Source organism: Anser cygnoides, chromosome 6 (genome assembly GCF_040182565.1).
Source record: "Anser cygnoides isolate HZ-2024a breed goose chromosome 6, Taihu_goose_T2T_genome, whole genome shotgun sequence".
In the NCBI taxonomy this organism is placed as follows: domain Eukaryota; kingdom Metazoa; phylum Chordata; class Aves; order Anseriformes; family Anatidae; genus Anser; species Anser cygnoides.
Window position 1 is genome coordinate 1,823,038 of NC_089878.1, and position 25,077 is coordinate 1,848,114.

Genomic DNA, 25,077 nt, shown 5'->3' on the forward strand with positions numbered 1-25,077 from the left:
GCTACCTCTAAGTTTTTTTTCTTTGGTTCAGTTGTTACTGCTTTGCACATCTACTGATACTGAAGGAGTGAAGTTACTTTGTCAATCTATGGAAAGTGAAAGACAGTGATAAATCTTTTTCATTCTGCTAAATTACATCAGTTCTCTTCCTACTGTGACTCTTAAAGCCTACTCTGAGTGCTGTGCTACCTTGGACTAGGTTCTCGTGTAATCTTGAATGACTAGCTCATTGTAGTTTACAGTTCAGAGTGAAAAGGCAGGGTTGTAGACTCCTTTTTGGTACAACCTTATGTAATTGCTCTTAGAGTACTGGCTTTACAAATTGCTGGGTTTGCTTATATAGTAGCCTAGCAACTATAAAATCTGATCACTTTGAAAGCCTTTTGAGAAAACACTGTATATTTCTTACTGATAGAATGACTGAAGAGGCTTTGCTAGTCCCCTTGATTTCACCTTCTCTCTGCGGTGCATTTATTATGAAGTGCTGGCCATTGTCAGAAAGTGACTCATCAGCTCTTATGTGTCTGTATCTTTCAAGCTTAAAGTTTAGCTTTGCTCCACAACGCAATTCTATTATAAATAAATGTTATAATGTAAAGGTGGGCTAGAGAAGCTTTTAGTTCTTGCTTTTTGATGAAGTCACCATGATCTAGGAGCCAATGATGTTTTTAACTGACGTCTGTGATAGAGGTCTTTTCCATTTTTAAAATGTGTATAGATCTGCTGATACTCTGCAAACACAGACTTTAAAGTGTTAACAGTCTTATTAGATCAGAGCAACTAACTTCGTACTTTTTAAATACCTTTCAAGAGTTCTGTAAGTTTCCATGTCCTGACTTAATTTTTTTTGTTGCTTGTTTTTGTTTGTTTTTAAATGCAGGAAATTGCTGACAAAGATGGAAACAACAAAGTTTTATCTTTCACCATCCCTTCATTATCTAAACCCTCCATATATCATGAGGTAAGAGAACTGCTATGGTAAATTAGACCTGGATCTATTAGAGCAATGAAAACCGCATCCATTTGATGCAACAGACCATTTTAAGTGCACCCTGTTGCACTGTGTTTTTGATGTCACTGTCTTGCAGCAATTAATGTAATCCAATTCAATAATAGCAATAGTGAAGTAATGTAAATGTTGAAAAAATGTTTGCTGACAGTGCCCATTTTGAACAGAGGTTAATTGTGTTGTAGTTGCAGATGGGTTGCTTCTTAAGTGTTATGATAAGAGAAGTCTATTTCCTCATTAATACAGCTTGAATTTGGAATCATGTTTTTCTTTCTCTACGGTTACTGTACAAGAGGTCTGTGCGATTAGATGGCTATGCAACAATCAAAATCGAAAACTAGTCTCACCACCTCTATCTGATTTCGTTATCATAAATGCAGTAATGTTTTTAGATTTACTGTATTCTGAAATAATTTTCTTTTTTATAGATCACAAGACAAGTGTATATTTTGGCTTGGGTGGTTAGGAGTTTTAATGCTTTTGGAGACCTTTTACTTATGGTTTTCTTACTATCCCTCTCCCATCACCTACTTCTAGCCTTCTACAATTGGATCCATGGCTTTAACTGAAGGAGCTCTCTGTCAGCATGATCTCATCAGGGTAGTTTACAGTGATCTTCATCCTCAAAGAGAAACCTTCACAGCACAGAACCGGTAGGTATCAGATGTATTATAACATTCAAGGTGCTTCGCTAAGCAGTCAACAAGTCCTTAAACATTAAGACCAAATAGGTTGTATTTGGTCCTTTCTCAACATTTAGTGCTTGGAAATAAAGCTAGAGAGCAAGTTAGTAGTCTTGAGGTATATTTTTGTTTTTGCTTCCAACTTCATGTGCTCTTACTATTAATTTAGATGTGAGTAACTTCTTTGTCATTGCTGTGTCTGTTAGGAGTATCTTTGGGTTTATTCCTGTCAACTCAAATGTTCCTGGAAGTGTTTTAAAAAAAAAAATCAACTCTCGCTTGAGACTGGGACTGCTTTTTCCACAGGAAAAGGGAAATGAAGCTGAGTGCACAGATAGAACTAGGGATAAGTGATATCAGAAGCTGGATTTCCTGTTTCTGCTGCCTGAGGACATGGAAGATTGGGAGTCTACTCATCATTAGTCACTGTAGCCAGGATTTTTAGCCAGGTCCCTTGCATGTTGAAGAGCAGACTGAGCTGTGTGACTAGCTGTTTCAATGCCCTGCTGTTCTAGTGACTCTCAGCTTTACCTGTGTTTAAAGCTAGCTCTGGAAAAAATGATAAAAAAAAAAAAAAAATTTAAAAGTGTTACAGATTTGTCCAGCTCTGTAGCTCTTTGTCCAAATTTTATGCTATATGCTCTTCCCGCTGTAATTCTTACATAGGCTAATGGTTTTCAGTAATAACAATTTAAAGTGAACCTTTAATGTCCCATTTCAAGTTAGTGAATTATAATGGGAGAGGTTTTCAGGATTTGCGTGTTTACTTCTGACACACTTTCCTGTGAGGCAATTTTGAGACTGAGTTTTGTTTCTTTTCAGGTTCGAGGTGCTGAGCTTTCTCATGCTGTGCTACAATTCTGCTATTGTCTATATGCCTGCCTCTTCTTACCAATCACTTTGTAGGATGGGTTCCAGGTGAGACATTTGCCTTTGTAGTTTTGCAGGGCAAATCTAGATTTCTAAATATTATTCCAGCAAAAAAGAATGAATTTACTTGTATTTAATAACCTAAAACATGTAATTTCTAGTCAGTCCTGCTGCAACTTAATTGCAGATTTGAGGCTATGCTTGGATGTAGATAAAACACGTAGATTATCTTACTGCTGCATTGGGTTTCATTCCAGTTACATAACTTTTCTGTTGCTGTTCTTTGAGGAAGAAAATCAGGTGTTTTTTTTTTTAAAAAACTTTGCTCACACTGATTTGTCTTTGTCTGAATGATAGGTAAATCTAATACTTTTCCGTATGATCAGCTTTAAAATCTTGTGAGGAATGCATCTAGCTTCCTCTGCTTCCAAATATAAACGTCTCTTGTTTCCGATAATGGTTTATATGAAGTGCTTAAACAATATCCTGGGCTTTAGTTTTGTTTATTTTTTCTTTTTTTTCCTTTCTTTCCACAGTGGGAATGACATTCCATTTTCTGGAGAATTCAGTACTGTGAATTCTCAAACTCTTATGCATGTCCTTTACATAATCTCCTGCTTGGATAGTCTTAGAAGCATCTGGTTGGCAAAGATCACTGCTTTATGCTCTGAAAATCTGAAGTATTTCTGATACTCCCATCTGTCTGTTTCTATAAGCAATTTTGTCTAAAATGAGATAAATTCTCTTCCCTGCTATCCCCAAACAGAGCGATCTCTTTAAGCATGTTTGATTTTAGCTTGTTTGCTTCAGCACAATACTGTCATAAAAGGAAAACATTACGTGCAATTCAGTTGCACGGCAAAAAAGGATCAGGCAAGTTTCTGATAATGTGTTTTCTCTAGTAATGCACACATAAAGTTAATTAAGATGATAGTCTGTTTTCCTTCCTCTAATTTCTGATGGCAATGGTTTAATTCTTGGTGTACTTCCATCGTCTTCATTTGAATTATGGCTGTGCTGAATTTGGCAAGTGTGTTCAATTTCCCTACATTTGAAAATCAGATCTATTCTTTTGAGTAGAGAGTAGAGGGAACATTTTATAGGCTAGGGATTTTTTTTATTGTTTGGAACAGTGCAGCAGCCACAATAGTTTGGATGCAACAAACCATTTACAACAATGAGATTATTTTATGATGAATTGAGTAAAAGTTGCACGTTTTTGTCTTCTGTGTTATGTGGTCACAGTTGTGTAACATGCACATTAAAGGAATCCATTTTCAACTTGAGTTATTGAGTTGTAGTCATTTTCCTTAATTTTCTAAATACAACTTCCAGAACTGTATTCATTTAGCTAAAGCTATGCACATTGTTGCTCTTCTAAGCATGAATTATTGAAACTTTACTGTAAACTTCATTTTTAACTTGTATTCTGGTTATTACACTCACAGGTTCTATAATAGTTTATAATGTAGTTATTGGATGCCTAAAGCAGGAGTCACTTTGTTCCACAAAGAGCGGAGTAACCTGGAAACTGAAACTTCTGGGATCCTCCTTGTGTAACTGTGGAGCTTCTAAAAGCTTTTGTGCAGGTCTGCAGTGCAGCCTGCAGAATTATTGGGATACTTTGATCTATGCAGCTTGCCTCGGTGGAAAGAGTACACCAACCATATCAAGCTGGTAGTTGCTGTTCATTGTGGCACTGTCTGCTTGTCACCTAGAAAGGAACTTGGGCCACAGTTTTTGTTACTGAGGCTGCAAAACATGTTTCAAAATAATAAATTGCATGGGTTTTAGATTAAAGATGATAGCTGGGAGATCCTTTAGGTATTAGCTTTTATTCTTTACCAGATGCATTTGCTCATCTTTGTTTGAAGAATCAAAAAACAAGTATAAGGTGTCATTTTCTGGAAAGAGCATTAACACATAAATACTTTTTTTGTGAGAGGTGTGTTGCTCCCCCCCTCCCCTGAAACCTCTTGGATTTTTTGGTGGCTAATTGGCATTTTCATTCACTGTTTTGATCAGTGTCAGTTTGTGTTCACAAAGTTCATGCAATCCCTTTTGGTAGTTTTAAAGAGGTAAACTAATCTAGGCATTACTGGATCATTGCGCTGCGTAGAAGTTACATGTTCAGATGTCTGATGGAAAACAGGTAATCAAATGCTGTGTTTTAGCATGTTTGTTGCTTTTAAGGCTTCATGCGTGTTATTTTCTTTTATGAGCAAAATCCTAAATAGGTTAGAGAAACAGTAAATGTACATTTAATGTATTAGTAGCCATGTATTGTTTCCATATTCCGCATATGAGTTTCAGGTATTAAAGTTCTGAATAAATTCATCTTATTTTTAAACTGTAGAGTCAGTGCTATGTAGTATAAAAAGCAGACACTTTGTCAAGGGCTAGAAGGCTGTTGGTTGGTTGGTTGGTTTTTTGTTGTTTGTTGTTTTTTTTTAGAAGGCAGCTGAAAATAGCTCTCAAGAATACAATATCTGTGTTAACCAAAGGTAAAAGGTGATTGCATGCTGTCAGTATACATTAGATGGGGGATGACCTGTCTTTCTATACCACTGAACTGTTTCCTCTTAAGAAAATTAATTTAGGTTACTGAGTTTCTGGGAGAGCCTCGTATTTGGTGGCTGGCAGTAGAGAATGTCTTGCCTCATTTTGGTTATGATTTGAAGAAAACAGTTAATGGCTATATGGGAATAATACTCTGGATTATCAGCAAGTCGTTTCTTAAGACACTTTTAAAACTGTTCTAATGGTTGGAAGAGCAATATAAGTGTTCTACATTGTGTACTTAAATGTTGAAAAACAGATTTTAAAAATTAAAGGAAATCGCTTTGATGTAAAGATGTTTGTAATATTTCTGGGGTTAACATTTTGTTACAATGGTATGTTTCTTCAGGCTGTGTGTGAGTGGATTTCCACGGCAGCATGAGAAACGCTGGAAAGAACACTGTGGTAGAGTGATGTTGGACCCTGACTTCATGGTGCAGCTGCTCACAGGTGTCTATTATGCCATGTAAGTAGATATTATATTTTTTTTTGTAAAAGAAGAAATGGCTAGTTTTAGATGAATTAAAATAGCAGCGTTTGTTGTTTTATAATTGAAAGAAATGAATTGAACTCTTAGGACACAGGAATCTAACTCAAATTAGTATATTTCCCATTACTTGCTCAGTCAGCCAACTGGTAATTTGTGAGTACCTCTGTAAGCATTGGAGTAGGTGGTGAAACACCAGCAGTAGGTGCTGAAGTGAGTGAGGCTCCTGGCATCATCTTTTCCTAAGCTTCCACTACCTTCAGATAACCTTCTGTTCAAAAGCATAATGAGCTTGGCTGCCAGGGTAACTTGAAGTGCAGTCCTCTCGAATGTCGGTAGCTTCTGAGGTGGCAAAAATCTATTTCTGATTAAAATTGAGTCCTGCTAAGTATTGTAAACCTTTATATCTTGACCCATTTTTTTATTCTTTAAGTTTGTCCTGATTATGGTATCAACATTTTTTCACTTGGAGGTGTCAGGGAGCATCCTTTTTTGTTACAGCAACAAGAGTAATACAAAACTCTGTCCATACTTCTGAAAGAAATAGAGGGGCTGGGTGTGTATGCAGTTGATGAACTTTCCACATAAGAAGTGAAAAGCTGTATTTGGGCAGCAAAAAAAGACCAGTGAGTTCCAAAGATACGAAAGATAAATTCCTTTTTTTACTTTTTAGATATAATGGTCAATGGGATCTTGGCCAGGAGGTATTGGAGGACATAATTTACAGAGCACAGCTTGAACTTTACTCACAGCCTCTGTTGGTAAGAAAAAAAATCTATTGAAATTTATGGATTTGATTAGGAAGAATATGGATGCATTTCTGAAGCGGACTTGTAATGAAAGCATTTGTCGCTGTTTACTGCATTCCCAAACACAAGTGGTTGTTAACAGCTGGTGTTTTTAACATAGCTATTTATACCATGCTTTATCTGCTAGGGTGTTGGGGTCTTCTAGAGCTCATTAATGCAGAAAGCTAGGATTTTCTGATGTTGTACAGTTGGATCAAAATGTTTGTTGTTTTAGCACCAGCTACTAATGAGTGATTCAAAGAAGCTTAACTGAATGGTTGTATGTCATAGGACGTTGGTTGCAAAAAGGTATATTCTTTGCTTCTAGACCTTCAGAAGGGTTTAGAATGTTTTGTGGTTTAACTGATAACACAACAGAAAAAACAGCAACAGGATAGAGCTGAAAGTGCAGAGGAGTTTTATCTCCAGAGTCAGTGTTGGATTTTGATTGATTAAAGTCACACATTTTAATCTTTACCTCCTTTAGAGGAGCATCAATAGAATGGTTTTCTTATGATCAATTGTCTTTTTTACCCCCAGTTTTCACTAGAATTGTTGTCCCAGTCATAAAAAAAAGAGAAATGAAGCAGGGAAAGAGGTGAAACTAAGCTGGATGTAGGTCCATGTGGTTGGAGAGGATGAGGAGGTTGACAAAGGAAGTAGGAATGGAAGGTTTTTATTTTTTTGTCAGATGTAGGAATGAGACTTAAAATAAGAAAGAATAGTAAAGAAAAGAAAATAAGTTGAACAGAATATTATCTCAGTTTCTCAGAATTGTGGCCAGAAGCCTTTGGTCCTCCTATAAACTACCAACAGTAGAATTTCAAGGCTTTTTTTATATAGCTGAGAAAGGAGTGGATTGGGAAAAGTCCTTTTTTTGTGGCAGTCTGACATGCCTCTCTCCTCCAATAAATTAAGTAAAATTATTCTCTTGATGAATTAATATTGGCTGTAAAAACTGATCTACAGGCTTTCTGAGAGTTCTGCATTTTAAATGGCTGGTATCCATTGAATTATTATAATAGCTGATTCCTTTTGGAAATGACTCATTGCTCCATCAGATGGAAAGTTTTAAATTAAATATTGAAACTGCTGAATGAGGCCACCCTATCAAAATGCAACATTTAAAAGGTGTGTAGGAGTATCTGGAACCTAATTCAATTGATGATAGGACAATTTTCAATCCTGATTGTTTAGGACTTTTTAAAATCAGTTTGTCTTTTGAGGTGACTTTTAATTGTAAGAATCTTCTGGAATGTCTGTTCTTACAAAGATACTTTTGCCACTCCAAGCTGTTGTTTGGCGATGTCATGGTATCACCAATTTTTTCCACTTGCACACTTGTCAGGTTTTCATGCATACATGTGCAGGCATATCTGTGTGTTTTCTTCTTGCCCTGATCTTTGCCTTGTTTCCCATCTTGTTTCACTGCAGTTTTTGAAAAGCAGCATTAATAAATTATCATTTCATATTAAAAAATGACCTGCATGTCTATGGCCCCATGCTGTATAACCAAACCATTTGACCTTTTCAAATACTGAGTCCTTTTACCTAGTAGTAGTCTCCAGGAGATGTATATGATTTAGCTACATAAAATTTTGTATTTTAAACTCTTGTAGTTACTGGCACCAAATAAAATATCATCTGTGCATCATCACATATATATTTAAAGTTTGGTCTCTTCCTAGGATTGCCTAAATTCTTTGAAGTCCATTTAATATTTAGGCAATCCTCCATGGTAGGATTATTTTTAGATATCTGTACTGAGGCTATTCATGTAATTATGAGAACACTATCAGTCATTACAATAAGAAACATCACACTCCCTGTGTTTGGGTATGTCTGTTGGAGAAATATTTTTGACAATATAGTAAATCCATGTTCTTATTTAAATAGGTTTATATTGCCTGTGGAATAAAAATAAATCCTGAAATAGCAGCATAAGGAATCTGTGAAGTGTCTGTGATATAGAAGCAGTCTCCCAAGCCATTTTTTCACCATTACCCAGAGACTGCCCTGGAAAGGGCAGGAATTAATGCAAGGGAAAAGTTTTTTCTGGTAGAAGAAAAGAATCTGTTAACAAATACTGGATATTGGTTTTATAGTCACGAACACTGGAAGTTTCTACAGTTGGAAACTAATCAAAGTGATTCAATATTATTGCTAAGGTAGGCTGCGCTTTAGGAGTGAGTAGCTCAGTTCCTGTCAAATAACGTCTTCCTCTGAACACGAAGCTTCTGCACTTGTTTCAGAAGGAAATTGTTTACTTCAGTGCAGAGATGCACAGGCGTTGTTAGCCTGGTCCATAGAGGCATGGATCAGTAAGTCCCTGTTGTAATAACACCTTTATCCAGTGTTTTTTTTATTATGTACTTACTGCTTTTATTGCATGTTCTTTTTGTCAGAGCTTATTTCTGGTGGGCAAGAGTGGCTATCTGGCATAAAACCAGTCCTCTTTTGTCATTGCCAGTTGCAGATGTGGCTTGCTAAATCTGAATTCTGCTGTTGGTTTGCTTTCCCACCTTTTAGTACAGGATTAGTGCCCGTTGTTGTTAGGGAGCCTAAAACATAATGAAAGCAATGTTTTTTTCCATCCTGAAGTATTGCAGATTTTATTTTTCTTTTTTTCCTGATGGAGAATGGCTGTGTTTCATTCAAACTGTCTGTTCGGATTGCTTTACTGTTGCATGAACTTCATTTCAATGTGATTCTTCTCAGTCCCCAGAAGTACGATTTGTGCTGTTAAAAAGGGCCAGCTCTTAAACAGCTCCTCAAGTAAAAGTGCTGTGTCACTTCTCTGGTTCTAGTGCAGAAATCTACTAATTTTCAGATTTTTAATGCTGTATACTGAGAAAGGTACTTGTCAAAAGAGGGTGAAACATTAGTAAAGGAGAGGATTGGAAGATAAACAACTGTATATGGTTGAACTTAATCTGCTTTGGGTCAGTACAGCAGAAATTAGTTTCTGAAGTCTTTTATGAAATCAAGGATGGGGTGAAACCAGTGAGTTTTGTACCACTGCAGGAGGACAGCATGGAAAAAGGCCTGTGTGTGAATAGGAGAGCAATTGTGCTGAGGCTGAGAGAATTGACTAGCAAAGGACAAATCAGAGGTGACTACCCATAGACTACCCAAATTATTGTGGCAGCTATTGGCAAGTAGAATTTTATAGAGATTAACCAGATACATTTTCCATGCTTGTTTTATTTTAAGTCTAGTTGTCTCTGACCTTATTTTACCTATTGTGTTCACCCTTAGAGGGGGACTAAGGAGCATGTAGCAAGTCAAATATTTGTGAAATATAAGAGATCTATGAATGAAGTTGACATGTCAAATTTAAAATGTTCTAAAGTTTTTAATGGTGGTTGGTTGTATGAAGTCAATAAGATTGGAAAATCAAGGTGAGTTCACTTGGACTTTTTTTCTGAAGTTTTAGAACATATTTTGTGTATAGCAGCTTTATTTTTGCTGAATACTGCACATGCCACGGAGACCTAAATTGCTTATCATGAGCTGCTACATGAGTTTACTTCTAGAACAATCTACTTGTAAACTAGGAAACATTAATTGAAAGATGCTTTAATAATAGTAAATCTGTAATCCAACAGAGCCTTTTACAGTAAATTTAAAGGTACAGTTAAAACATCAAAGCCAAAAGAGTTTTGTATCTCAAAGATGCAAAACAAAGCATCTGGTTTTATAATAAAAATCAGATCTGTATTACAATATTATATGTACAATACGTAGATCTATATTTTAATATTATATATATTACTCTATTACAATACAATATATTACTCTATTACAATTACAATAAAAATAAGATCTGTAAAGATCACTGTATTTTAATGATTTGACGCCCATTGCTTAGGTTGCAATTCTTTTAAAATCTTGCAGTCTAATCCTTTTTTGGGGTGGTAGGGAATGAGGGGGAAAACGGGACATGAAAGGAGACCGGTCCTGTGTCTCCCATGTATGAGGCCACGTGCCATTTGTATTGGCTCAGCTTGTGATCATACTCGTCATACGACACAAGTGGTATTTTTCTTGTCATTTTGCAATCTTGTTTGGATGGAGAATTTCTGGTGTAGGTTGTTACCTCTCTCTGTACACAGGCAAACCTGGAACAAAGTGGATTACATCAAAAAGTAAAAGTAGAGAAAATTCAACTGTATTTTTGGGAATAGGCTTGTGATGAGTTTCCCAACTTAGTTACCAACTGTGAATCTTGGGGATGGGGCTATCCATCTGGATGGGATCTGGCATAATTGACGGTTCTTGGTTGTTTTCCTGTACTGGATCCAGCAAAGAGATCTAAAGCTGCCATTTGTGCAGTCAAGGATGGTAGTAGTACAGCATTTTATTTTCATCTTAGGTTGCAAATGCCATGAAGAACTCACTGCCCTTTGATGCTCCTGATGCATCACAAGAAGGCCAGAAGGTACTGAAAGTAGAAGTTACTCCAACAGTGCCGAGGATTTCTCGGACTGCCATTACAACAGCTTCTATCCGTCGTCACCGCTGGAGGAGAGAAGGTGAGCTTTCTTTGGTGACAGCAAATACTGTAGCATACTGTATTCATCATCATCACTGTTACCTGGCTTCTGAGTTTGAAAGTTTGCGGAACAGTTGGTTGTGGTTGTTTTTGTTTTTTTCTTTTGAAAAGTGATACTCCATAACAATGTATAGTATTTTACATTTTCAGAGCACTGCATGAACATGAAGGTTTGGGATGTTTTGTTTTGTTTTGATTTGGTGATAACCCCTGAGGTAGGTACTAAATAAATAAATGGAGAGGCTGGAAATAGTTCATTAAGACTTTTTTTCTCTGTGTAACACAGCATAAAATTGTAGTGGCAGAGTTTGGTTTATAATTTGACTTCTTTCTTTGATCCACTCTGAAACCTAGCTGCACACCATCATAAATAGCTGAGGGAATGAATGGTATTATTCAGACCTTGACAGGGTTCCAGTTACCTACAACCACTAAAGGCAATGGGAGATGGAAAAGCTGAACATTGTATTCCTAGCATCATATGGCCCACCTTACAGAGGGCATATATCATAAAATAGCTTTGGATAGTTTAGAATTACAGCTTATTTTTCTTCAGTGAATATTTAGATCATATAGAAGTGTGCTTGACTATATGAAGACCAGTAAATATGTAGTAATGTTTACTTTTATATGGTGAAATCTTCATTGTAGCTATAGCAAAAAGCTTGCTTTGAATTCATTTTGTCAAACCTACAGAACTTTGTCTCTGCATGTATTAAACAGATTTTAAAAAGCTGCATAAATGGCAGAAGGTAAAAAGTAGTATAACCTAAAAATAAACTGGGGGTACAAGAGTCTAAAAAACAAGTATTACATCTTTCCTTTGATACTTTTTTTTTTCCTATATCGTGTGCCAAAGGATTTAATGACTTCTGGTCTTCAACTGAATCAGGATGTTCAGGACAAGAAGCAGCTGTCTTCTGTTTTCAGGACTCTGGGTCATGTTTGTCTTTACTGTAGTTGCCATTACATTCATTTTCAAGTCTCTGGTCTACAGCATAGCCCACTTGTCCCTTTCTGTGGATGTTCTCACAAACTTAACTAAACATGGGTAGTGTTTCGTTGTTTGTTCCATGTCTGCATAAATCTTCTATTTTCCCTGCCTGGGTTGGAATGCCAAGAAAGGAATAGAAAAGCACTAAAATGTTATATGTTGAATCCCAGATGGCTTTGACTTCTCAAACGAGGCTGACTCAAGCATACCTGGCTCACCGATCCAACACGGCTCCACAGACCTAGGGATCAAACGTGAGCAAGAGGGGGAGGTGCTGATGCGCAGGACCCCTGAGCATGGCTTCCTGGAGCCCACCTTGGCAGCAGCCACAACAGAGGGTAGGACAGAGATGAGGAGGCAGAAGTCAGTGAGGCAGTTGCTGGAGGAGGATCCTGGCTCCCTATCCCCAAGCAGAACTTCTTTCCATTCTAGTGTGTGTTTCCGCTATCCCAGGGTGTATTAGCTTCTCTTTGCAATACACGCATCCCCTATATACCTAACATCAGGTCAGGTACTACCTTTTGTTATCACGTGGGCTGGCCTGGGGCTTGCATCTGTGTGGTGAAAGACTGCTTGGCATGGCAAAAAAAATAAAATAAAAATGACAGGGGCAATAGCCAAGAGCTTTGGGATTGCTTGGAAACTTTCTATTACTGAGCATGTTTAATATTCAGAAGGAAAAAATGCACCAGATAAACATGAATCTAGTCCTGAAAAGTAGACAGTATAGGGTATAGCTGTATTTGGTTGGCTACAACTTAGTTCCAACAGTGTCTTGTTAGTCCATGTTTTTTTTAAATTTCCAAGAACAAAGACAAGCCTATCTAAGACGTTCACAACTGGTGATATTTTTATTTGCCAGTCATTCTTTAACTGAAGATTCATACACTTACTAGTTTACATGAATGACCTGGTTGCTCTAAAATCAATTATCAAAAGAGAAAAGAAAAATCATGTGTTTTCAAGAATAAATCAGGTTGTCATGTTTCTGAACACTTGAGAAACAGTATTTGCTTTTTTGCTCGGTTTTTGCTGTAGAGCTTCGTATGCCTGCTCTGCAACCAGCAATAGTAGATAGAGTAGCTGGCAGATACTCACTTTACTTAAGTTCATCTATTAATGTTCTCATCTTTATTCCACGAAAACATGCAGTTGAGTGCTGAATTTGGATCATGAATTCTCTTCGGTGATGAGAATTAATTTCTTATAAATTTAACTTAACGTAATTTCAAGTGTTTTCCTATTTTAAGTCTCCTTTTCCATCTGAACAGTCTATCAAACAGTTTTGGTATTTCCAGCAATTATAGGCCTATCAGTTGATCATAAACAAGATTTATTTGTGGATTTGGATAGGAGCTACATAGGCTTCAAAATTGTTCTTCTGGAGAACTTGGAGATTTAATGTAATGTTATCAGAGAATCCTTTCCCTTAATCAGAGGCGCTATCAAACAATAATTAAGACATCATGCTTTAGTAGAAGATAATTGCATAAAAATTTATAATCTGTTCCTTGGTGCATAGTGAGTTTGAGCATGCTCAGTAAATAAGTAGTCTTCTAACTTCATTGGTTCAGTTGGTCTTACTTCATTTTACTAAACTTTGCATGTGCATGACCTGAAGGATATGGAGAAGTCCTCAGCTGCAGAGAACCTTCTGGGAGAGACAGAAAGTAGGAAAGAAGTTGATGTGGCCTTCTAGTCTTAATTTGTTTCAACACCTATATCGAGATGTTACTGGAGAAGTCATAACTCCACGTGCTTTATTTCTGTTGAAATTGGTTGAATATACTTCACTTCTTTAAATGTTGGCGGTATATAACTATGTGCTTGGGCAAATTGAATTCTGCCAGTTGACAGCATGTGGGAGAAGGCCCAGGAATGGAGTTTGGATTGATTATCAGTATAGAATTGTGTGTAGACAGAGTGGTCTGTTGTATTATTGATGCTGACTTCACCAAGTTTTGGTTAGAAAATTTCCTCTCGTAAATATAATTTTGATATCAAATGATATAATGAGAATGCTGATCATTTTCATTGACTCTTCAAACTTCAGGTATGGAAAGTATAAATAGAATAAAGGTTTCTTTAAAGACTGTAATAAAATCCTTTTCAGATCAGTGTTTTGACCCAATAAATAAAAAAAGGCAGATTTCCAGAATGACTCAGTAATACCATACCAAGGTATTCTGCTTTTGGGTGGTGGCAGCTACCACTGTGCACTATTTTGAGACAGTGAAGAATGTTGTATCTCTGTCTACAGGGTTAATTATGTACTGGCATTAATTATGTATTCTTTGGAGAGAGATTTATTCTGATAAAGAAGAGTGAGAATCCAAAAGATGTGCTGTAGTGCAATCAATGGGATTCCTGTTAGGTTGCACTGTCTCTTTCACTTCTGGACTTATAGTAGAGAGTGCTTGGGAGGAGTAGGCTTTTAGGTTCTTTTTGTTAAATCATCTTATTGGTCTACTGGAAACAAACAAATAAACCTCTATGACTTCATCCTGTTTTTCCCCCAAACAGAGTATGCAAAGATTGAAATATTTTTGTTTCTGAGGATAGCTTTTAGAGGAAAAATAACATGTATTGCAAAAAGAGTGTGTTTGCTGAATTTTTTCAGTCATACTGAGAACTTTGTAGCTACATGGATTTGACTAGACAGAAATTCTCTTGCATGTTGTATTCTCTATCTTCTTCATTTTTGAGCACTGCTGAGCTGCTTGGGCCTTTCTATAGTTGCAGCATCCAAAAGCTTGCAACAACCCCTCTCAGTCTTATTTTTTAAAATCTGTGGATGAAATGCCACTTTTTCTGTGTGACTCAGGGCTTCAGTGCCTCAGGGCTTCAGTGTCCCTGACTGGGAACATAAGTTTTAGCATTTTGTTACTGAGAAATGTTTTGACATGAACTGTGAGGAAGCATTGAAGAAGCAGCGTTCTTGTAATAATGAAAAGCTTAGCAGTATTGTCTGGAGAGATTATTTTGCAAGTTACACGTCTTTTGCTGGAATAAAAGGGATTGAGAGGGGACTTCAGCTGCTGCTACTGCTGCTTGTAACCAAACATGCTTTCATCCAGCTTTGCATGATTATGAAGAAACATAAATGCTGGTTTATTGAAAAAGTGCTCTTGCTTTTAGTATGTTCCAGTTACATTGTACTTGTATTAGCGTCTTTGATTATGCATGGAAAGGTTGGGGGGAATGGAGATGTGGTGGGTTTTGACTAAAGTATCTTGCTGTCTAATGTAAGAAAAGACATATATGTCTCAACGAGAAGATGATGATCTAGCTTGACCAAACAGAGTGGAGTAAAAGTATATGCATTTTAAATATGGATACAGGAAGTTAAAGCAAGTAAACTGTTCTTCACTTTAATAATGGCTGTTAAAGCCTAAAAAGCTTCTTTTTTTTCTAAGCTTAAAGGCTTTGCTGAGGAAGGAAGACGGTAGTAACATGAACCTTTATGCTTCTTAAAGGCTGAGTCTAGTAGAACTGAATAAAACTGCAGAATAATCTCACATTGCGTTGGTGTGAGAGAGGCCTGAGCATGATCTGATTTGGAGAAGGCTAAACATTGTAAACTGATACACAATAATGGTAATTCCAAGGCAAAGCTTCCTAAAAAGAAAAATAGTTTTAAAACCAAAAGAATACTAAAACCTTTCTGGTTTATTTTTGTTTTTGTATTTTTGCTTTACACTGGAGAAACATGAGGTTGGATCAGCCCATGTTCCTTCTGCACAGAGGAAGAAACGCTGAAGACTTTGTGTCTGTTCTGCTTGCCATAATGTAAAATTCTCTGTAGCGCTCTGCTAGCAATCAGTATGAATGGACCAGGTTCTACTCAAATGTTAGGATCTGTGAGATCCTTGCCACTACTTTTACCCCATAAAACAAGAAACAAAGTATCAAACCCAAGATCCATTTTCAGTTTTGAAACTTAAATGCTGCTCAGTTTTCTACTGAAACAATAACTCCTGTTATTTGGAGTTTAGAAAAAGGACTGGAATTAAGATTTAAAACAAAAACAAACAAACAGAAACCACAACAAAGTCTTTGTTTACAGCCCTAATCAAATTATCAGACTGAAAACAAGGATTTAAGACGGAAGCTTGTCAGTCTTTTTTCTTTAAAATACCATTCCAAAGCACAAAGCCTCTTTTACAACTTGAAGTGTTTCAAAGGTTAAATTTCTTTTATGACAAGATTTTTTTTTCCTCTTAAAAATCTTGATCTGAGATTAAAGATAATGTGATGGAAGGACCTGGATAGGATTGCTGGAAACGCAGAGAGGATTGAGCTCTGGGAGAGAGAGAACTAGGAATTAGGTTACTCTCCAGTAGAAAGTATAGTCACATTGTTTTAAGTGCCAACTACACACAACAGAAGCCTTCTATCTCTGTTGGAGCATTGTTGCAGGCCTAGGAATTAACCTAATTCTGAAGCCTACCCAGTACAAACCAGAAGATTTCCTGGACGTGCTCGGATCTTGCCTCAAACTAAGATAAAAATAGTCTGAAAGGCTTTATATATATATATGTATATATATAGCCTATATATATTATATATATATATATATACACACACACACATATATTTCACTTTTCTTTTTTAAAACAAAAAACACGTTGGCATCAGTACCTGCAGACAGAACTAAAATTAGCTAAATGGGGCCTAATTCTTTTTCTGTGTTTATAGATATACTTTTGGAGATATTCTTGACTGATGAAAATGATGTAGAGGACAGGCAAATGAAGCTCAAGATGTACTTATTTTATTATCAGATTCGCTTATTCTGCTATATGACAGAAAGATTATTTACCAAGAATCAGGAATTTTTAAGCAAGTTGAAACCAGGTGGATCAGCAAATGACATTTGTTTTGACATTGTGTGTATCTTTGCATTCATGTAACCTGAATGCTTACTATGTGTTCTGATTGGTTTGAGGTTTTTTGGTTGTTCCCTTTTTATTAATAGATGCTGAAGGTGTAAATGGAAGAGAGGAATCTGTGAACCTTAATGATGCTGATGAAGGATTTTCATCAGGAGCTTCCCTCAGCAGCCAGTCAGTTGGGACCAAACCACAATCATCTGTATCTCAGAAGGGCAGCTTAAGGAAAACAGCAAGTGGATGTTCTGCTAAGGATAAAGAAACCTCTTCTGCAGCAAAATCCAATGACAGCCCTCGAGATTCAGTAGCTCGGAAGCAGTACATACACCAATCCACTGACCTTGGTACAGATACAATTGAGATGACATCTACTAAGAAACACCTCAGCCTGCCTGCTGGGCAGGTGGTGCCAAAAGCCAACAGTTTGAGCCTGATCAGGACCGCCAGTGCTTCCTCCAGTAAATCATTTGACTACGTCAATGGCAGTCAAACAGGCTCCAGTGTTGGCATTGGTACAGAAGGTGTTACCAATCTAGCCACTGGCAACACCAATCGGTTTTCAACTATCAGCCTACAGGAGGACCGACTAGGCCAAGCTGGGGAAGGTAAAGATCTTTTCCCCCCAGGAGCTCCCTTGACAAAGCAGTCTCGATCTCCAAGTTTCAATATGCAGCTGATATCCCAGGTGTAACTTTATCTCCCTTCGTTAGGACTCCCTCTTTCCCCTAAATCCCCAGGCAAGTTCATCCTTAGGCAAAACAAGAACCATCATCCTGCAGTGTGAAAATACTGACTGTTGTGATCTTGTTTGATTTGGTCTAGCTATCATACCATATTACTGAAACAGCAATAATTCTTCCCTCACCTTCATTTCCCCCCCTTGTAAAGATGGTTGTGAAGCAGTATATAATGTACTGTATGCCTATTTCCATGCCTTCCTTTCTCCTTGGGTGACGTGCAATCCATCGTAGGCTGATCAGTCCCATTTCAACACTGTGAGACTGGAGACACCGACGGAAATGGTGAATGTGATCCCTATGAGATGATGCTTTGGCTCTGTTAAGAAATAGAAACGGGTTTGTTTTCTCAGTCTACAGTACTGCAAAGACTACTGGATCATGACTTTTCTTTCTCAGAACCAGGAGTGCCTCAGAGATTCTGATGTGACTTTGGACCTCTCTGAGTTTGTGCAATCAATTCTGGGGAGGGGATTGTCATTGCTGCTCCTGGCTGCTTACAGCACTTTTTCATTAAAATGAGGGTAGATTTTTCTTGCCTGCCCCCGGTCTCTCATCCCAGAAGCTTTTGATGTTCAGCAACTGAGACATGCGTATTAACAAGTTGTTTTCCCTCAGAGAGAGGATTGTAAGTAGATAATGTAGGTTACAATGTGCTTCTAATGGCGTTGTAGCCATATGTAACATTACATGTCTTCCCTTCCAGGACACAGGGTCATTCTGCATGTAGACTAAAATCTAGACAAGATCATGCTGTTAAAGCAATTTGGTTTGTAAATGGGAGGGAGACACTACTTTCCCAGGAACTAATGGCTAGCTTTGCTCCATTTTTGTTATTGGTGTTCTTGTTGTTGTTGTTTTTCTTGTGAGGTGGTGATCACTGAAATGAAAGGTGTATTCGGGTAAAGAGTATTTCTCAGGCTGCTTTCTATGGTGTCATGGATGTTAGACATCCCCAACTCTCTCAGCTGCTTTCTCAGTGTCCCTAAATTCAATGATGGAGTCACTTTAAGAATCTTGCAGTCCAGACAGACCATCTTCTTAAGGGGCTGTCTCAGGGATAGAGACAATAGTTTGCTAGAAACACTGAAGCTTTAATGTGAAATGCTTATCTAGAAACACCATTTGCACAAAGGGGTACTGATAGTCTTTTTTTCCAGAAGGATCACACTTCATTGCCTTGGTATATCTAATATGTTAGGTTTTTTTAATTGTTATTTTAGTGGATAGGCCCCTTCTCTAGAAAATGCAAAACTCATGTCATTGAGCCAAGCCTTGAATGTATATGACTGGTGTGCAGTGGTGACTGGCTGGTACTTATGCTACAGAACACTGCGTGGAAGCACATTTCTGATTACATAGGAAAATGTTTGTCATCCCCTCTCTCTCTCTCTGGATTGCTAGAGAGCAAAGGGGAAAGTTCATCCTGTATTCTTAAGTAATGTATGGTATCCTGGAAGTTTACAAATTGTAAATGCACAGAAAAGAGTTACAATCTTCACATGGGCACTTTGGTTTCACTGTGAAGAGTAAACATAAACTGTTAAAAATAGCAGGTTATCTTTGAATGACAGATAGAAATTCGGGACAATAACATGGTGTAACATTGCTGGTATTTTTTTTTTTGCTTTTGAGCCTCTTTCAGATGGAACTTTTTTTTCAAATTTGCATTAAAATTCATTTAAATATTTGACATGTTTTTGTGCTTTGACAAGTCACTTTGACAGTCTAGTCTTCAGATCTCACATTCATAAGGAATTGAATTAAATGGCAGCTGGACTGATGCAGAAATTTAGTTAGAGTAAATAGAGTCATCAGAAAGAAAGCCTTACTGTTTCAAAATTGAAGTTAATCTTTAAAGGCCACCAGAGATAGAACTAAGGTAAAGGTGAGATTAAATTGAGGGATTTTCTGTAAGAATGTCAAAAGCTATATATGATTTGACTCTGCTTAATTTATTTTGTCAAGTTTTGCTGGTGGAGACAATTGGCAGGTCACGGTTGTGTAGAAATTCACTTGCTAGTTTGTTTCCTAAAAGTGCAAATTTGTTTTGTAGAGACCATCATAAAGGGAATTTTGTTTAAGACCCATCATGGTAAATTGATAAGGACCAAATGGTTAGCTTAAATCTTTGGGAAAGAAAAGGTTAGGATTATCAGCTGTATTTTGAAGAATTACTATACTTTATTATGCCTCTGCCTTTAAAAAATGGGATTGCTCATTAGCAAGGTTCTCTAGTTTCTGATTTTACCATTATAAACATTCCTACAGATGTTTTAGGACACTTAAATTGGGTCAAATTTCACGAAACAATTTTTTATACCCTTATGGGTGGGGTTCCACACAATTAAACTATTTCAGGAAAGTGAGACACCCCACTGACTCCAGATGGGGAAGTCAAATGTACATGTATAAATTTGTAGTTAAATCTTTAGTCAAATTATAATTTAAAATATTTTTGCAATTCTTAGTGTTGATGATGTGCCTTTTGTTATATTTAAATGCATTGTATTTTGTTTTCTTCTTGTGTTCCTACCTGCACGAAGCTTTAAAAAGAGTTCAAATTTATCCCTATCAAAAACTATATATAGTTTTTGCTATGTGCTACATCCATAGCTTATCAAAATTACCATTGAGTGCAGTGTTTTATTTGTGGGAGCTTTTGTCGTTCTTCAGACATGTGCTGATCAACATGTCTTACAAAATGAGTCATCACTTACATCTACAAAACAGCTGAAATAACAGGCTTTGCCAGTGCTGTTTATCACGTTTATCTTTAATGTTTCTACACGTTTCAAACTATGCCAAGGTGTGTCAAGATTGTAATGAAACTTTATACAGTGATGCCCAGTACACTTGAAAGTATTCTGGCAGTAATAAAATTAGCAATGTCTAGGATGTGGGCTGAGAGAATGATGTGTTCTTTATGATAATGTGTTAAATACTAAAAGTACAAAACATGCTCAAATGTTCTCATACCTGTGACAAATATCTAGACTTAAACATCTTTATCCTGAATTCACTCAGCTGTGTCTTGTTTTAGAACATTTGGTACTCAACCTGAGACATTAGATTTAGATTTCTGCACCATTTCAGCGCAGCTGCAGCATCATACAAGAAGGTCAAAAAGCAGAACACTACTTCTTTTTTCCCCTGTGCATGTGCACGTGTGCACATACTTTTAATTCTTAGGTGAAGAAGTCTGAGGGTTATATATAGATGTATATACACATGTAAGTAGGGATAAATTAATTATCCCTTGATAAAGTTTTTACCATATTATGCTGCCATTTTGCCACTCATTTTTCTTGGGCTTAATAAGAAAATACAAAACGTTGGGGTTGCTGACTCAACCCCATTGATTAGCCTTTTCAGGGGTTTATTTTGAGCTGCTTTTGGTTGAATGTTGAGCCTCTTTTTGTTTTCATCCTGCGGGCAGCAAAACGGTGAGGTAAAAATGCCTATAACAATGAATGTTGCAAGATGAAGTTTTAAATGGCTTTATTATTCTTTTGATTTGGAGACTTTTTATGTCACTGTCTGTTTTAAGTGCAGATTTCTTTGAACACCCTTTCTGATGTGAATTTGAGAAAAATTTTAACAGCCTGCTTCATTCTGTAATGCTGAACGTTGTTGCAGCCAGTAAGCATTAGATGTAGTACTTGTAGTGTGCAAGCGTGTTGGTCTCCATTACTTAAATCTAAAATTTCCAACATACTCCTGCTAGCTTTGACATAATTAAATTCATCTGTTTTGACAGCAAAAGAGTGAGGGAAAAAAAAACAAATTCTGACAACGTATTTATTTGCACTACCTATGAATACTGGAGTTTACAGGGACAGGTTTTTTTCTCACCATGTGAGGTTTACTTGTGTGTCGGTAGGTACATACATTTGTCACGTGTTGACAATCAATTGCCTCAACTGTGTCTATACTGTATGTAAATATGAACATATTTTTCAAGATTAAGGGGGAAACCTGCACCTTAATGGTGGTAAAGCTGCTCAGTAGTAAGGTGGCCCCAACTCTTGCCCCTTTCTGTCTCCAGATAGTATGTGGTTTGTTTTACTTCTTTAATGAACATTATTAGTGTTCCTGGAAAATTATAGCTCCAGGGAGCTTTTCCTCAACATTTAATGTATAACATGTTCAGAGAATTGTATTTTGAAAAATTAGTTTTGGAGTAGATTATTTTATGCCATGGTTGAATTTTAACCTAAGAGTTTAAACTTTTCCTATTTTATCATGAACCAATAACCGTCTCTTTTAAGTGTTCAGGTGTTTTGATTTTGCTCACAAAGCAGAAATTTTTGTTTGGCTAGGCTTACAAATTTAAATTAACTTGAAGAGCAAGTAGGAACCAAGTATAACTTTTTGAATAAAATTCTAAAAATCAAGCACTACAAACTTGATACTATACTCATAATCCTGGAGGAGGTGTGGAAAACCATAATTGAACATGCTTGAATGGAATGGATGTGCTGCATAGTGAACCAAAAGATGTTTCTGATGTTTGTAAATCTGATGGTCTCATCCTTAAATTCTGCAATTCTGTCATTGCCAAAGATATTGCTACCATGGCATGCTTAATATAGCACTTAAAACCATTAGCTACATCTCATTGTAACATCCATTTACATCATTGGAATAGCTTGTGTTGGAATGGTAAACATGTTTGTTTTTTTTTAATGGCTTGTTTAGGATGATAAAGTTACAAAACTTTATTCCTTTCCAAGCATCATAAGCAGAGGACTGATCTGAATGTACTTGTATTTCATTCTTGTTTGATATGAAAATGTTCAACATTTTATATTTTTTCCAGTATTTTAAATGTTGTTTATTTCTAGTATATGGGCCTTAATTTCTCTTTTTCTTATTAAATTAAGAGAAATTTTTCTTAACTTTTTGAACTAATATTAATTTGTTGTCCCACTGTCACTTGAGTAAACTTAACTATGGAAAGCTTTTTTGTAGATGATTTAGAGGAACAGATACCAGCATGAGTGTTGTGTTAGTGAATGCATACATCAATCTGTCAAATTTGCATGTCATGACCAGCTGAAGAGCTAAAAATACTCACCTGCCTCTTATACAGTGATGGAAAACAGTGGAGAGCTGTGAGCAACTTGGTTCATTAATAGTTTATGAAAGAAAGCAGTAAATGGGTTTTGCAAGACTGGTATGTGTGATGATTTCCACTTAGTTACTATAAAATTTTATTTTAAAATAAGTCTTGGAACAAGCTTTCAAAACATAGCAGGTAGCCATTTCAGGTAAACTTTTCTCATAAGTTTGGCAAGTGTCAAGGCCTGCTGTCATTGATACATTAGAAGTTCAGAAGCAAACTATAGAAGTCTAAGGTACCTCACAGCTGCCAGGAATGGATTTAGTAAAAATCTGTCCCATGTTATATGACTTTATTAGAGATTTAATGTAAAAAATTACAATAATTTCTGCTTTTGTTATTTCATCTATTTTCTTTAGGGTAGAAAAACACATGATTTTTTTACTGTGGTCATCAGATTTTACAAGACGTAATATTTGGGGGACCAGATGAATTCAAAAACGGGTCCATAAATTATCTGTTCTATCATAAAGGATTACTAAGCTATTCCTCTGAGGAGCTGCTAGTGACAACACATGTACAGTAAAAACTTTGTGTCTGTACAGTGAAACCTTGGCCTACATTTTAGCTTCTTCATGACGGGCAAAGTGATTAATCAAGTTGTATTAAACAATTATTTGTTTGTGAGCTCCCAGTGTTTTATAGACAGTAACACGTAAGCGATTTAGAGCAGAGTGTCTTTGCATTTTGATAGTCTTTAAATTACTTCAAATTTTGACTCTTGAAAAGGTGATTAATTACCCATTAAAATGTGGTATAGATTTCACAGAGGTTTTTGATTTTGGAAAAGTGATTAGGGAAGATTTCTGATTTGTTTGTGATTACTTTCTAGTAAAGTGACCATGTGCTGCTTTGTTACGGAATGAATCTTTCTTTTAGGTTGGTAGTGGATCCTGTCCTGTGTGTTTGAGTCCTCATCCTTCCCAGAACAGATCACAAAACAGACAAATTAGTATGACTGAAGCAACCTTTTCAAAGAAAAATTGTTCTAAAAATAAATAGGACTTAAGAATGACAAATACTGGCTGTTGACATTGTTCTTTCTGTTTAAGTGGTTCCTATTGTGTTAGAACTTTCATGCTGTTAGTTTATGAAAAATTCAAGTATTAGAAACTTTATGAAGTATACAGTAGATGTGAGTTAGCAATCACTCAAGATAAACCACTTCTCAAAGTATTAATAGATTGCTAGTACTGGGGTGCGTCTGTGTTTTTTGTAAGCCAGTGTTCAATGATTACTTTGAAATAAGACTTTTTACTGTTTACTTGCAGAAGGTGCATACTTTTAGGATGGATGTTACTAGCTGGTTATTTATGAAGAAATACCATATGATTAAATAGAATTGAGTCATATAATTTTTTTTCCATATCAATGATTCCAGGAAAAAGCTAATAAAGATTTTTAATAATTAAATCAGATACATTTTAGATTTACTAGAGTGGCTTTTATTTGCTATAAAACTAAATCGAGGTACCCCATGCTGCATTTTTAAAATTTGTAATTCTTCTATTTTACAACGAATCTTTTTTGCTCTGTATTGTCCTTGTAAGAATACAGGATATGCTGTCAATTTTACTAGCAAAAAGAAACATTCTGCAAGGGTTAAAAGATTATTTTCTTACTTTTTCCTGTCATACCAGGTTTGTTTCTCTGAACTAAGGTTTCTGAGGATTTTTACTACTTTATGTAATCTTATCTCTGTCATAGAAGGAGCATAAGCAGCAAGTAGCCCACTTCTTGCGGACAAATAGGCTGGACAAAAGGGCATGGATTAGTAGCGCAAGTCCCTCTTCACCAGGGTAGGTAGCCCTGTGTGTTGGTGTGAACCCCAGGCGTTCAGGATGCGGTACTGGTGAGGGACTAAACCAAACAGGTTTTTAGTAACCACGACCTCTGCTGTGTGGTATGATGTCCTTTAACCTGGGACCAGGTAAAATCTTCATTCTTAGACCTGAAGATGGCACGTATCAAAGATCATGTTATTGGTGCATGTAAGCCATTATCTTACCTGTCTTACTGAACTGGTTAATGCTGTTGACTGTTGTTGAAATGTGAAATGTAGTTACTATTGACTCTGTAAATACCCGCCAGAGATGAAATATAATTATTTTAAATCATTGTAAATAGAGATGTATAAAACTCGACGCAATCTGCAATGCAGAAAAAATTATATATATATATATATAAAAATATATAAAGATGTTAAATAAATATCGTGCTGTTTCTGAACAGAGCTGTGTAGGGTGCCAGTTGACTTTTATTTATGTATGTATTTGTAACTTGGATGCGCGTTGGGCACGTCAGCTGAGGCTGGGGGCGGTGGCTTCGCGTCGCCACGGCAACTCCGGGCGGCCCAGCGCGTGGCTGGCAGCGGAAGT

The 25,077-nt window shown here is 36.6% G+C and overlaps 1 protein-coding gene across 5 annotated transcripts in view; it reads left to right on the forward strand.

Annotated features, from left to right (window-relative positions):
• Positions 1-24,159, forward strand: part of HYCC2 (hyccin PI4KA lipid kinase complex subunit 2) — a 56,747-nt gene extending 32,588 nt beyond the window's left edge. For 4 of the 5 annotated variants that reach the window (XM_067000095.1, XM_048058524.2, XM_067000094.1 and 1 more), the window contains 8 exons: positions 881-961; positions 1,547-1,662; positions 2,515-2,610; positions 5,471-5,587; positions 6,282-6,369; positions 10,772-10,931; positions 12,116-12,283; positions 16,924-24,159. In XM_067000095.1, the coding sequence (XP_066856196.1) occupies positions 881-961; positions 1,547-1,662; positions 2,515-2,610; positions 5,471-5,587; positions 6,282-6,369; positions 10,772-10,931; positions 12,116-12,283; positions 16,924-17,528 (1,431 nt within the window). In that variant the 3' untranslated portion in view covers positions 17,529-24,159. The remainder of the gene's footprint in view (positions 1-880; positions 962-1,546; positions 1,663-2,514; positions 2,611-5,470; positions 5,588-6,281; positions 6,370-10,771; positions 10,932-12,115; positions 12,284-16,923) is intronic. The other variant, XM_067000096.1, reaches the window with a different exon arrangement.
• Positions 24,160-25,077: the final 918 nt, after the last annotated feature.